At 45.4% G+C, this 15,006-nt stretch overlaps 1 protein-coding gene across 1 annotated transcript in view; it reads left to right on the plus strand.

Annotated features, from left to right (window-relative positions):
• The window catches only part of DNAH6 (dynein axonemal heavy chain 6), a 271,992-nt gene extending 258,673 nt beyond the window's left edge, over window positions 1-13,319 (plus strand). The window contains exons 73-77 of the mRNA XM_086326512.1: window positions 3,572-3,757; window positions 4,303-4,375; window positions 5,417-5,568; window positions 9,315-9,537; window positions 13,041-13,319. Coding sequence (XP_086182638.1) covers window positions 3,572-3,757; window positions 4,303-4,375; window positions 5,417-5,568; window positions 9,315-9,537; window positions 13,041-13,144 — 738 coding nt within the window. The 3' untranslated portion in view covers window positions 13,145-13,319. The remainder of the gene's footprint in view (window positions 1-3,571; window positions 3,758-4,302; window positions 4,376-5,416; window positions 5,569-9,314; window positions 9,538-13,040) is intronic.
• Window positions 13,320-15,006: the final 1,687 nt, after the last annotated feature.

Here is a 15,006-nt window from a genome sequence, read left to right on the forward strand (position 1 = left end):
GCTGCAAGTGTTCCTGGGAAATGTGGTCTCTGTGTTGGATTGTTCTGTGCCCAGCTAAAACTAATGCGGTTGCTGTTATTGTTTAGTCGTTCAGTCATGTCCGACTTTTTTGCAACCCCGTGGACTGTAGCCTGCCAGGCTCCTCTGTCCACAGGATTTCCCAGGCAAGAATACTGGAGTGGGTTGCCATTTCCTTCTCCAGGGGATCTTCTCAACCTAGGGACTGAACCCACATCTACTTGGCAAGCAGATTGTTCAAAGGAAGAAGAGATGGATTCTGCTCATCTCTGGCCTCTTCCACCTCATGCGTGGTCACCCACTTAAGGATGGATGAGTCCAAATGTCACTTCCTCATAAAGTCTTCCTGGAATACCTGTCCTTCCCTCCACCACCAGATGACAGGGCCCCCTTCTCAGGGCTCCATCACCTGAGATGTTTGTGTCCATCACTGTATTTGTGTACAACATACCACCTTGCTTTGTAATTACTCCTCCACGAGTATGGCTCCCCCAGCAGACAATGAACTTGAAGACAAAGGGACTGGTATTAATACATAATTCATATCTGTTTGGGGACTTTCCGAGTGGCTCAGATGGTAGATAATCTGCCTGCAATGCAAGAGACCTGGGTTTGATCCCTGGATTGGGATGATCCCCTGGAGAAGGGAATGGCTACCCACTCTAGTATTCTTGACTGGAGAATTCCATGGACAGAAGAGCCTGACGAACTACAGTCCATGGGATCACAAAGAGTCAGACACAACTGAGTGACTAACACTTCATCTCTGTCTCCCCAGTGCCTGACACCTCCTAAATCTTCCATGAATATTTGAACATGCAAGTGAACTAATGTGGCTCTCAGGAACAAAGTGATCCGCTCTGGTCAAACAGTAGTGTCCATCCCTAATGGAAGAATTCACCTAATAAAAGCGGAAGAAAGAGGAGCCCAGGGAGAAGCAGGCTGCAAGGCAATCAGGAGTCAGAGCTGAGCACTCCCATTAGAGGCAGGGTAGTGGCCACCATGGGGTGCTGGGCCTGCACCAGAGAGCTCCCTCATCCTGACCCCTGCCCACTCCTGCCTGGCTCTGGCTGTGTCGCAGCCTCACCTTCACTTCACCCAGCAAACAGCAAGGTTGCACTGTGGCGGCAACAAGGCCAAGGGAGGGTGGGAGCATCCGGGGCTTTGGGCTGCCATCTTGGTGAGCTCACTGGCCTCCTGATGGTTCAGGACCATGAGACCAGGCAGGTCCTGGGACAGATGAGGTCCCTCAGGGATGTAGGCTTCTAAATATAAGGGAGAAAGATCTGAAGTGCATTCTTCTCACTGAACATGACTGCTTGTCAGCCGCTGCCTCTGGGAGAACTGGCGGCAACGTGACCTCTGTCTGCTTGCCACTGATCTAGACTGGAGGCCTGCTCCTTGCAGCGATCTGACTCAAGTGTTCTCCACGCATCTCAGATATGTCTTCTGCTACCTTCTTCCATTTTTGGTGTCTAAGGTCGAGTGGTGTTTTGGCCCTGGCCGGTCCCACCACTTCATGGGAAATAGATGGGGAAACAGTGGAAACAGGGTCAGAATTTATTTTTGGGGGCTTCAAATTCACTGCAGATGGTGACTGCAGCCATGAAATTAAAAGACGCTTACTCCTTGGAAGGAAAGTTATGACCAACCTAGATAGCATATTCAAAAGCAGAGACATTACTTTGCCAACAAAGGTCCGTCTAGTCAAGGCTATGGTTTTTCTTGTGGTCATGTATGGATGTGAGAGTTGGACTGTGAAGAAGGCTGAGCGCCGAAGAATTGATGCTTTTGAACTGTGGTGTTGGAGAAGACTCTTGAGAGTCCCTTGGACTGCAAGGAGATCCAACCAGTCCATTCTGAAGGAGATCAGCCCTGGGATTTCTTTGGAGGGAATGATGCTGAAGCTGAAACTCCAGTACTTTGGCCACCTCATGCGAAGAGCTGACTCATTGGAAAAGACTCTGATGCTGGGAGGGATTGGGGGCAAGAGGAGAAGGGGACGACAGAAGATGAGATGGCTGGATGGCATCACTGACTCAATGGACGTGAGTCTGAGTGAACTCCGGGAGTTTATGATGGACAGGGAGGCCTGGTGTGCTGCGATTCATGGGGTCCAAAGAGTCGGACACGACTGAGCAACTGAACTGAACTGAACTGAAAGGCTCTTTTCCTCTGCTCTGCTACATATGGTTCCTCAGATCCTAAGGGCATATCTACTTAAAACTCCTCTTTTCTAGCACTGCCTCTTGTGAGAAGAGATGCGAAGAGGGGAAAAACTCCATGAAGGAATAGAAGGATGACTAGCCCTGTCTTATCCGCATGTCACCTTGTCTCTAAAACTATTTGCATGTGGTCCTAGGACTTGGGCTTCCTAGGTGGCACTAGTGGTAAAGAACCCGCTTGCCAATGCAGGAGAGGTAAGAGATGCGATTTCGATCCCTAGATCAGGACAATCCCTTAGAGCAGGGCATGGCAACCCACTCCAGTATTCTAGCCTGGAGAATCCCATGGACAAGAGAAGCCTGGTGGGCTATGGTCCATGGGTTCTCAAAGAATCGGACACTTTCATCAACATAAATTTGCCCTCTAATATCTTCCTGTAATATTTCCCCTGTATATGGCAGCAATTTTCACAAAACTGGAACCCATGAGAGCAATATACAAATCTATGTTGTTGTTGTTTAGTCACTAAGTCGTGTCTGACTCTTTTGAGACCCTATGGACTATAGCCTGCCAGGCTCCTCTGTCCATGGGACTTCCCAGGCAAGAATACTGGAGTGGGTTGCCATTTCTTTCTCCAGGAGCAGGAGATCTTGCAGACCAGAGATTGAACCCACATCTCCTGCACTGGCAGGCAGATTCTTTACTGCTGAGCTACTGGGAAACCCCTATACAAATCTATACACCCTGCCTTTACCTTTAGCCTGGTAGCAGATAGTGCTTTTTATTTCCCATGGCTGCTGCTGGCCCAGTGTCTCCCAGGACTGCTACCAGCCTCTGTCTTTTGTTGAGATGAGGGGAGGATAAGGAGTGTACCTTTAAAGAAGTATTTCCAGTATAAGGAAGCTCTCTGGTATCAACTGAAAGACTGGTCTCATCTAAGAATCTCCCCTTCCTGCTATAACTGCTGGGGCTGCAGGCACCCTCTGGATAGAGTTGGAGGTACTTCCCATGACCCTAGCCCCCTCCGTGGTTCCCAGATCACGAACCGTAAGGCTCATTCTTCCTTCAGCCTGGAGGAGAGCTGGACAGTGGCATTTCTCAAAATGCTTGGGGGACATTTCTCCACCTTCCCTTCTCCATCCACTTCACTGTATCATGCTACTAACTGCCTAAACCATGCCCACTCCAAGGTCTTACACCTCTATGTCACAGGTTGTAAAAACTGCATGAAGATTGGAAGGTCTGACCCAGCAGAGGGTCTGCATAGAGGACACAAGCCACCAAGCAGGCCCTTCAGCCCAAGGCAACACCTGCCACCATGAACGAGGGTCATCCCCACCTGATAAAAACATCTGTGAAAGGCACCAATCCTTTCTTGTTCTTTCAGACCTCTCTAGATACACTCAACAAAGCCATTGCTGGATTGGTGGTGATGTCTGAAGAAATGGAAAAGGTGTATAACAGTTTCCTCAACAACCAGGTTCCCTCTCTATGGTCCAATACCGCCTACCCATCCCTGAAGCCACTAGGATCTTGGGTCAAAGACCTTATTCTGAGGACTGCATTTGTGGACGTAAGAAAATTTACTTCTTTGGGGTCTGATCAATCTGACGATATGGTTGGCTCTGGGGTCCTTAGGAAGCCCTCGCTAACTGAAATATTGACAACCGTTGAGGGATCACCTGAATCCAAAGAAACAGAAACTTCTGGAATAGCATCACTTTGAAAATCGTGCACTGATTATAGTGTAGTTTGCCCTGTGCCCTTATCCCCACTTTTCATTTTAATTCCAGGCCATCCTTGGGGTTCAGATCTCGTTCATGGGACCCCCATCATGAGGTACAGAACCAATCTGACATGGGTCCAAATGGCCAGGCATGACCTTGCTGTTATCTCCCTCTTCTAGAACCTCCATAATAACCAGGTTCTGGGTTTATGGTCAGCCTGGTAGGTGAGGAAGGGGGACAGGGCAGGCAGTAAGAATGGGGCTGGTGATAACTCAGGATCGGTTTAGATTCTACCTCCTAAGAGACCCTCAGAAATATAACTCTGACTTAAATGACAGTTGCTATCTCAGAAAAAAAAAAAGTACATTATAGTATAATGTTTCTCCTTTAGCTGTGGCTCAAAAGAGGACAGCCCAAGTCCTTCTGGATCTCCGGTTTCTTCTTTCCTCAAGGATTTCTAACAGGTATCACTGCTTTCCCTAGAAAAATCCCCATAGGAAAAAAATCAATAAGTGTGTGATGAGTTGTGCTGGGTTTCTGGGAACTGGGAAAATGGCATGAGTGCTGATGGCCTAAACCAAGGGGAATTGATTATACAGCAGCCCAACAAGGCCCTGCTCTTCCTCACTTGCGGAGGAAAAGGATGGCAGAAATAGCAGGCATTCCCCCAACAACTTAATCCCTGCTGCTCTCAGTTTACAAGTCTAAAAGCTGCTTCCCTGAGAATGCACACAGCTGCCCCAAGTCCCCATGGGACCCATGCTCAGGACACCACCTGCTCTCCAATTTCTTTGGCTCCAACTCTGAGCAGCTTCCTTCTCTCTAAAAAAATATTTTTGCTGTTCCTCCAGTGGTCCTCAGAGATTCTGGCCAGTGAGCCCCAGAGGGCATTAAGGCCTCTGGGCTCCTAGATGCTAATTTTGTTGTTGTTTAGTCTCCAAGTCCTGTCCAGATCTTTGCAACCAATGGACTATAGCCCGCCAGGCACCTCTGTTCATGGGATTTCCCAGGCAAGAAGTACTAGAATGGGTTGCCATTTCCTTCTCCAGGAGATCTTCATGACCCAGAGATTGAACTCACATCTCTTGCATCTCCTGCATTGGCAAGTGGATTCTTTACCACTGAGCCACCAGGGAAGCCCTAGATGCTAATTAGCCCAGCTCTTAATCTGTCTCATCCCGAGTCCATCATACACAGCCCAGAAACAGGCCATACAGGACAAGCTAAGCAAGATGTTAAAAGTTGGGAAGATCGGTTTCTGAAATGCCCTTGCTGGCTTGTCTCCCCCATTGGCAGAGCAGTGCACTTTAGACTTGGCCCTCCCTCTCTTTCCCACCAGGACCAAAATTTTGACTCCACCCCTCTCAGTAATTCAGAGTAAGATGTTAACGGTTGGGTCTTCTGGATGGAGAGGAAGCTCTTTAATGCTAGAGCATCCTGGTCCAAGCAAGTGGAAGCTATGTTTGGATAATAGCAACTCAGCTTTCTGGCTTTTGTATTTATAGGAACTCTTCAAAATCATGCTCGGAAATACAATTTGCCTATAGATGAGCTGAGCTTCAAGTACAACATGGTTCCTGTCTATCGGGATCAAGCCACAGTCATAGAAGCTGCCAAGACAGTGCAGTTTGGACAAGAACTGCCCATGGACACAGAGGTACTGTCCCCCTGACCGTTGTTACAGCACAGCAGCTTCTATCTACTGTCATCAGGATCTCGAGCAATCTCCCCTCCCTCACCCCTTCCACTTTCCATTCGCAGGAGTGGGAGAGGGCAGGATGGGTCTACACCTCCAAGCATGCATGCATGCACACATACTAAGTCGCTTCAGTCATGTCAGACTCCCAAGACAAGCTCCCAATTACCAGTGACTGGATGGCAACCACCTAAATTAGTCTGATCTGTAGAAATATATTTTACATCAATACTGCTTATTTCTTTAGATACTTAGAGTAACTTTCTCATTCATGTGGAGGCAATATTTGTTGTCTAGTCACTAAGTCGTGTCCAAATATGTGCAACCCCATGGACTGTAGCCTGCCAGGCTCCTCTGTCCATGGGATTCTCCAGGCAAGAATACTGGAGTGGGTTGCCATTCCCTCCTTCAGGGGATATTCCCAACCCAGAGACTGAGCCCACGTCTACCCACATTGGCAGGCGAATTCATTACCACTGAGCCACCAGAGGAGGCAATATAGCAAGAGGTTGAAAACCAGAGTTTCAGCATCAAGCAGGCCTGGGTAAATTCTGCCTTCCCCTCCCCAGCTGTGTGTGCTAGAGCAATGATTAACATGTCTGCACCTCAGTGTTCACATTTGCAAAATAGGGTTCATGCCACCAACTTCAGAGTTGTAATGCATTGTCAATGAAACTGCGGGTGTCACGTGACCACCATGTAGCGCACTCACAGTATATAACTGTTATCAGAAGTTAAACCTTCCTGCCTCATTCACTCAGCTGTCTCCTAGCAGAACTGATACGCTAACTTCACACATCATGTAACTGTAACTACATTACATAACCGGCAGGAATGCACTAAGGAAGCAGTTCAGGCTCTTTGCTTACATGGTTTACTCCCTCTAGAACAGAGATTCTTGAAGTGTGATCCCCACACCAGCAGCCTCAGCATCACCTGAGCACTTATTGGAAATGAACTTATTTGCAAAACAGAAAACAGACCCACAGATGTAGAAAGGAAACTATGGTTACCAAAGTGGGGAGAGGGGAGGAGGGATAAATTAACAGGTTGGGATTAAGACATATACACTGCTATATGTAAAACAGATAAGCAACAAAGACCTACTGTGTGATACAGGGAACTATACTCAATATTTTATAATGATCTGTAAGGGAAAAGAATCTGAAAAAGAATATATATATATACAAGTATATGAGGTTTCCTCAATGGCTCAGTGGGTAAAAAATCCGCCTGCAACACAGGAGACACAGGAGATGCAGGTTTGATCCCTGAGTCAGGAAGAGCCCCTGGAGGAGGAAATGGCAACCCACTCCAGTATTCTTGTCTGGAAAATTCCATGGACAGAGGAGCCTGACAGGCTACTGTCCAAAGGGTCACAAAGAGTCGGACACGACTGAGCAACTAAACACATACACATATACAAGTAGATACACACATGTACATATATATACACACACATATATATGTATAACTGAATCGCTGTGCCTGAAACTAACACAACATACTCAAATATTTTTTTTAAGTAAAGTAAATTAGCATTTGTTTATTGGTCCCAAGGACCCATTCCAGATAGAATCAGAAACTCTGGACTGGGATCCAGAAATCTATATTTTAATAAGTCCTCCAGGGGGTTCTTCTCAAGTTTGAGAACCCCTACTCTAGAATATCTCAACCTGGATTGCAGGTTAAAATCATCTCTGGAGCTTTAAAAACATCCTGATGCCCAGACCACATCAAGTTGCATCAGAATCACCCCAGTGACATCAGTCATCTACTTGTTAAAGCTCCCTGGGTGCTTCCAGCATACAGCCAGGGCTGAGACTCACTGCTGCCCATCTGAGCTGGCCGCCTCCAATGTACTGAGATATCAATGGGGATGGGGGGGGGCCTCCAGAGCACCTGTCCATCCCAGTGGGGCTTATAAATGTCATTTTCCGGCCTCCAGAGCACCTGTCCATCCCAGTGGGGCTTATAAATGTCATTTTCTATGCGTGCTATGACATCAAAGATCTGTTCCAGATTGCTTTTGCTAAGAATGTATTCACTAGCCGGTCAGTGTATATGGGGTATGTGACTTTTAGTGGCTTTCCTTGAAATATCATAGTATTAATAGGAATTTCTCCTGGGTAATTTAATCAGTATCCACCCCACTCAGATCTGCTTGATCTAGTCTTTGCTCTGAATAGCAAAGATGCACAAAAGTAAGATTGACCCCATATTCATGGATTACTCTACAAAATACTGTAATTCCCCATGCCTCTTAATTGCCTGTATCTTAAATGCCAATGAAAGAGTTTATGTCTTTAAGAACATTTGTTTTAGCATCAAAATTTTTTTATCTTAAAGTATTAGCTTGTAAAAGTAGGGAGGAAATCAATTTTGAAAGGCACTCACTGTTATTTTGAGACCCTTCTCAGCCAGGAGACTGTCGCAGGCCCAGGTCAGGAATAATGAGTCTGCAGGAGGGCAGGACAATACCCACATAAAAGCCTTCATCCAGGCCATTCTGGATGTTGGCCCTGCTCTGTGCCTGGCATGCTATATCTGCCACATAGGCCAACTGACAGACAGAAGTTCACAGTAGCTACTGGTGTCTCTGCCCTCCAGCCACACCAGTACACACACGTCTCCACATGGGTCATGTTCAGTGAGCCATAGCGATGCCTGGGAATCTCTGCCTTCTGTGGAGACTGCAGATTGTATAGTCAGCCCATCTCTTGGTCCTCCCAGAAAACACAGCAAGAGACTGTTAGACAACTGGAGTTCTGTTAGCAACAACAGGGCCACTGTCAGCCCAGTGCCGCCTTCATGCCATTTAGGAAAAGGCACTCCTCTTGGAGGTGTGTGCAGATGACTCCTACACACAGCCTGACAAGCGCATGGCAGGATGGTTTCAGCCTCTACTCAGGCAAACCTGCACAAGTGTATATGGCAGCCCCGATAACAGGAAGGCCCACTGCACCACGCTGTACCCATGGGACAAACTACAAGATGCGAGAAAGTAAAGTCCAACCCAAAAGAGCTTATCATCCTTTGATTCACTATAAAACATACCACTTAAAACCACACTGCTTAGTCCTCTGTCTGCAGGTGTGAAGCTCCAATTATAAAAAGATCTAGGGCCCCAGGACTGGCCAGATTCACTCAGTGTTTGAGGAAGGATACACAAAGCTCACACCTGGCAAAAACTAGACGCTAGTGATGACATCTAATCACAGGACATTGAGGGATAGGGTCTCTGTCTCTGTCTCTTTCTCTCACAAAATTTCTTTTAAAAAATTCTCCATAAGCATTCTGCAAATATTGTCACAGATACATAATCTATCGTCTGGAAGAGCACTCAGATCCTTGAAAGGCCTTGCTAAAAATAACAGATGATAATCACAGCCCTCGTGGCCACTTTCCATGAGAAGGGGAAAGTCCTAACATCTTGGTATCAGAGACTGAAGCCCATCAGTGGGTTTCCCTGGGGTACCATGTACCAGACAGCCTTGTAGAGTGTGAACAGTATGAGATTTGGTGACAAACTGAAAAGCAAACTATATCACCTCTTGGAGCCTTGGCATTTTCCTCCCTAAGATGTGAGGGATAAGAGAATCTCTAGAATAGTTCTTCAAACTGATTGAGGATGTAGGACTAGGAGGGGGCCCAAGAGGGCGACCCCTCCTGCTCTTCTCACCTCTGAACATGTACGTATCTTTCAGTTGCCCTCTCCTGAGGATGGCGTTCTTGTCCACGGGATGTTCATGGATGCTTCTCGATGGGATAATAAGGACATGGTGATAGAAGACGCACTGCCTGGACAGATGAATCCGATGCTGCCCGTGGTGCATTTTGAACCACGACAAAATTACGAGCCAAGCCCAACACTCTACCACTCCCCGCTTTATAAGACAGGGGCTCGAGCAGGAACCCTCTCAACCACAGGTGAGGACATTCTTACATCGGCATATAAATAATGACTAAATGCAGACTACAATCAAAATCCAAATGCTTTGTTGTAATGTACAAATGGTGATATTGGATCAATTAGCCAGTCTTAAAATAAGGCCGCTTATAACATACAAATTTATCAATGCTGTAAATTCTATTCATTTTAATGCCGAGTATAGATTAATATTATAAAACCAATGCTTGCTTCCATTAGTCTGGTGGTGGTAATGAGTTGAGAATAGTTTATTGAGCAACGTCTCCTAATTTCAAAATGATGGACTGAGTAGACACTAAAACATTGAAACTCAGCATAGAAAGAGATTTTAAAATAAATAAATGAATGCCATGGTACAAAAGGGGAGATCTTAGTAGTCCTGAAACTGAGATACAGCCCTGAAAAAGAGGAACCAGATCTTTAGAAAGCCATTATCAACAGATAAGCTGAAAGACTGAATGCAGATAGCTAAAGAGTGAGCCAAGAGAATGCACTGAGGAAATCCCTAAAAATACAGCTCAAAGCAATTTTTTTTTAACATAACACTGTGGAAAGAGTCAAAATTTCCAACATTTATCTAGTAGGTAATCTGTAAAGAGAAAAGAGAGAAAAATGAAAGAGCAATAATATTTGAAAAAGTGGCTGATAATTTCCCAGAACCGAAGAAACACTTGAGTTCTCAGGTTAAGAGAGCTCACAAAATAGAAGAGGTAATTTTTTAAATATACAACAAGCCAATAAACAATCAAATTTTAAAAGAAACCTAGATATATCAAAGTGATACTTATGATTATCAGAAAGAAAATTCTCAAAGAGATAAAATTATTAATAGGCTGGAAATAAAATTTCAGAAAATGAGACTCAGATTGACTTCAGACATGTCTCATTATCCACAGTGCATATAAAAAGAAAATAGAGACACCTCTTCAAAGTGTTGAAGATAAACAACCTTAAACTAGAATGGCAAATGCAACCAGATTATCATCTGAAAGGCAAGTTGTAATAACAACTGTCTTGAACACACAAAGTCTCTATATTAATCACTACTGATCCTCTATTTAAAACTCACACAGAGAGTTAAATCTTTAATATCTGATGATAGAAATGAATTTATAATAACTTGGAACTAAATTTCCAAATGACAGAAATATGGGATGGGAGAGCAGGGCAAAAAGAACTGAAACAGTTGTTTTCATTGCAATGGAGGATGTGTAGATACTGATGATATTTCTTTTTCTCAGTTAAAGGATGTCCTCTCAGGGCAAGGTACAGAATAGAACTAAGGTAGCCACTCATGTCACATGATCTACCACTCCCATGACAAGTCTAAAACACACATTATTCAAAGGTATTTTTTAAATTAATATGGTATTTATAAGTTTTTGTAGGGATATATGCTTTATTTACCTTGGATAAGTATCTAGGAATGGAATGATGACTCATGCAGTAGGTATATGTTTAACCTTTTAAGATACAGCCAAAATGTTTTCCAAAGCGACCACAGCACTTAACATCCCCACCAGCAGTATATGGGGGTTCTAGATCCTCCAGATCCTCACCACCACTTAGTATGATCAGTCCTTTTAATTTTAGATGATAGATGACAGACAGATAGCTTGATGATAGACAGATAATAGAATATGCTGCTGCTAAGTCGCTTCAGTCGTGTCCAACTCTGTGTGACCCCATAGACGGCAGCCCACCAGGCTCCCCCATCCCTAGGATTCTCCAGGCAAGAACACTGGAGTGGGTTGCCATTTCTTTCTCCAATGCATGAAAGTGAAAAGTGAAAGGGAAGTCGCTCAGTCATGTCCGACTCTTGGCGACCCCATGGACTACCAGGCTCCTCTATCCATGGGATTTTCCAGGCAAGAGTACTGGAGTGGGGTGCCATTGCCTTCTCCGATAATAGAATATAGTGGTATCTAATTTTCATTTCCCTAATGATTCAGAGAAATTAATCATCATTAAAATTTTAAATTATTAACCTAAATGAAATAATGGCTCTAAGTAGTAATTGAGCTTCCCTGGTGGCTCAGTGGTAAAAAATCCACATGCCAGTGAAGGAGACGAGAACATCCCCTGAAGAAGGGAATGGCAACCCACTCTAATATTCTAACCTAGAGAATTCCATGGACAGAGGAGCCCGATAGGCTACAGTCCATGGGGTCACAAAGGAGTCACATAACTTGGCAACTAAACAACAAGTAATAATTAGCTTCTGTGGACATTCCTTTCAAAAAAAGACAACCAGACACGAGGCGTTTCCTGATGGCAGTGCACACCACTTAGGAAGTATTCTTGCCAAAAAACCTCAACCCTGAATGTGATCACACCTCTAGATCTAACCACTCTTAGAGGGATAGGGGAACATGTGTAAAATCACCAAAGGGACACTGTCAGCAAAAGCCAGACTCCGGGAAGCCTTATGGGACAAACAGCCTGGTTGTTCCAACAAATATATTACAAAGGAGTGGCAAAAGAAACACAGAGGGAGACTATCATCGAAAGAGATCCAAGAGACACATCACTGTTGCAAGGTGTGGACCTGATTTGTATCTCAAACCACACAAATGGTTTCTATACATATATCTACTGTAATACTGCTATAAAATGTTACTCAAGCACTCACCAAGGCACATGCAGGGAATGACATACAAAGATAAGGAGAAGGGAGATATAGGTATTCTCTGCTGGGGACACCCCCAGTCTCCCCAACTTCCAGGCAGATGAAGTTTGCTGTGAATGCCAGAAATAGCAGCACCCATCTTGAGGGCGAGGCTCTCTTCTTCTCATCCTGGTCTTGAGGTCTTCTCATCCTCATCCACACAGGCCCATGATGAAGAAACTGCAAAACTGGTCTCTTACTTCAGATGTCTCAGAGGTGAGGACAAAATACCTCTGACTCAGGACCCCAGTGCCTACCTGCTGGGTGGAACAAAGGGCAGATGGATGAATGGATGGATGGAGACAAGCCGATGGACAAATGGATGGGTGAATAGAGAAATGGATGGATGACTGGAGGGAGACAAGCATATCGACAAGTGGATGGATGGGCAGATGGATAGATGGATGGATGGATGGACAAGCAGATGGATGGATGGATGGATTGAAGGATAGATGGAAAAGCAGATGGACAAATGGATAGATGGATGGACAGACAAGCAGATGGACAAATGGATGGATGCCTAACCTACCAACCACAGCCCCTGAGTCTCACTAAAAGCTCAGGCCTCAATCCTAGTGCAATGCTCAAAGACAGACTGAAGGGAGATTGAAACATAATTTCTAAGGTTATACAAGGTCTAAACTGGACAAGTCCTAAAGGATCATTTGTTCTAACATCTTCATTTTATGGAGCATAAAACTGAAATCCACAGATGATTGTTGCCTCTTTAGAGGCACAGACAGGTCTAGAACCCAGATGTCTTGACTCCTGGTACCATGATTTTTATATTAAGAGGTTGTTCTTTAACACTTTTTTCCTTGTATCCTTAACTAGGTCATTCAACCAACTTTGTGGTGACCGTCCTCTTACCCTCCAAGCGGTCGAAAGATTACTGGATTGCCAAAGGATCGGCTTTGCTCTGCCAGCTAAATGAGTGAAAACATCCCACCTCTATACTGAAAAAGAACCAGACCAGAGATCTTTCCCTAATGGGGAGAAAATTCTGTATAACTTACAAATAAGCAAAAGGGCTTTACTTGCAATCTGGCGTAAACGCAGCAAGTGTGGCTTTTATTTCTTTTATAACCTAGAATAAAGTGTTTGAGTTCTTTCTTTCTGCTTGTGATTTAAACTCTGATGTGAAAGCAGTGGGTTTAACCCTCACATCTTAAGCCTACTCCCCCTCCCGCATGTGAGAGGCAGCTTCCCATTTGTAAGGAGTTGGGCCCAGCATGAAGGGGCAGAGAGGGGTTGGGCAGAGTCAGAGCCCAGGACTTCCTCATCTATCAGGGCTTCCTTCCTCTTTACATGAATATGAAAGGCCCAGTGTACATGTCAGTCACATGGCCCTAGGTCCTTCCATTTCTGACCAGATTAAGAGCCCAATGCATGAGATCTGGGCCCATGGTGACATTCCTCCACTCTGTGGGGCTGGAATGCAATTCTTAGAAGAGCCTGTGGTGCTCTCAGGAAAGAGCAGGTCTCTCCTGCCCAAGTACAGAGGAACTTTGCACTTTAGGATAAAACTACTGGGCTTCCCTGGTGGCTCAGATGATAAAGATGGCTCAGATGCCTGCCAAGCAAGAGACCCAGGTTGATCCCTGGGTCAGGAAGATTCCCTAGAGAAGGAAGTGGCTCCCTACTCCAGTATTCTTGCCTGGAGAATCCCATGAACAGAGGAGCATGGCAGACTACAGTCCATAGGGTTGCAAAGAGTCAGACACGACTGAGCCACTAACATTTTCAAGTGAAAACTGGCCAAGTCCCCCCCAGGTGCACTGGCGCCCCTGCCACCTCAGGCCAGTGCTGACATGGAGCAGCCACTTTGGGGTGGTTTGCTTTTTAAATTTTTATTTATTTGGCTGTGCTGGATCTTCTTTGCTGTGCACAGGCTTTCTCTAGTTGCGACGAGTGGGGGCTAGTTTTGGTTGCTGCGTGTGGGCTTCTCCTTGTGGTGGTTTCTCTTGTTGCAGAGCACAGACTCTAAGCATGTGGGCTTCAGAAGTTGCAGCACACATGCTCAGTAGTTGTGGCATTCAGGCTTAGTTGCTCTCTGGCATGTGGAATTTTCCCAGACCAGGGGTCGAATCCATGTCCCTGAACCCATGTGCCCTGCATTGGCAGGTGGATTCTTATCCACTGTACCACCAGAGAAGTCCAACCACTGTGTTTTGCAAACCATTTTGCCAATAGAATCTGTTGCTTCCTTGCCCTAATGTGAGCCAAGAACTTGGGTACCACTCAGCTAGGATGTGGACCTCTGGAGAAGGCCATGACACCCGCTTAACAGGAAGTTGAAAGAACAGCATCAGCCACAGTAATCCTTCCCTCCTGTTTACCTCCCCTCTTCCACCTTCATATTAAAAAACAGAGACATCACTTTGCCGACAAAGGCCAGTCTAGTCAAAGCTATGGTTTTTGCAGTAGTCATGTACGGATGTGAGAGTTGGACCATTAAGAAGGCTTAGTACCAAAGAATTGATGCTTTCAAACTGTGGTGCTGGAGAAGACTCTCGGGAGGCCCTTGGAGAGCAAGGAGATCAAATCAGTCAATCATAAAGGAAATCAACCCTGAATATTCATTGGAAGACTGATGCTGAAGCTCCAATACTTTGACCACCTGATGTGAAGAGCCGACTCATTGAAAAGACCCTGATGCTGGGAAAGAACTGAAGGCAGGAGAAGTGGACGACAGAGGATGAGATGATTGGATGGCATCACGGACTCAGTGGACATGAGTTTGAGCAAACTCCAGGAGATAGTGAAGGACAGGGAAGCCTGGTGTGCTGCAGTCTATGGA

The sequence above is a fragment of the Bos grunniens genome, chromosome 11 (assembly GCF_055505025.1).
Source record: "Bos grunniens cultivar Pamir isolate PY7600 chromosome 11, Bosgru_T2T1.0, whole genome shotgun sequence".
In the NCBI taxonomy this organism is placed as follows: Eukaryota; Metazoa; Chordata; class Mammalia; order Artiodactyla; family Bovidae; genus Bos; species Bos grunniens.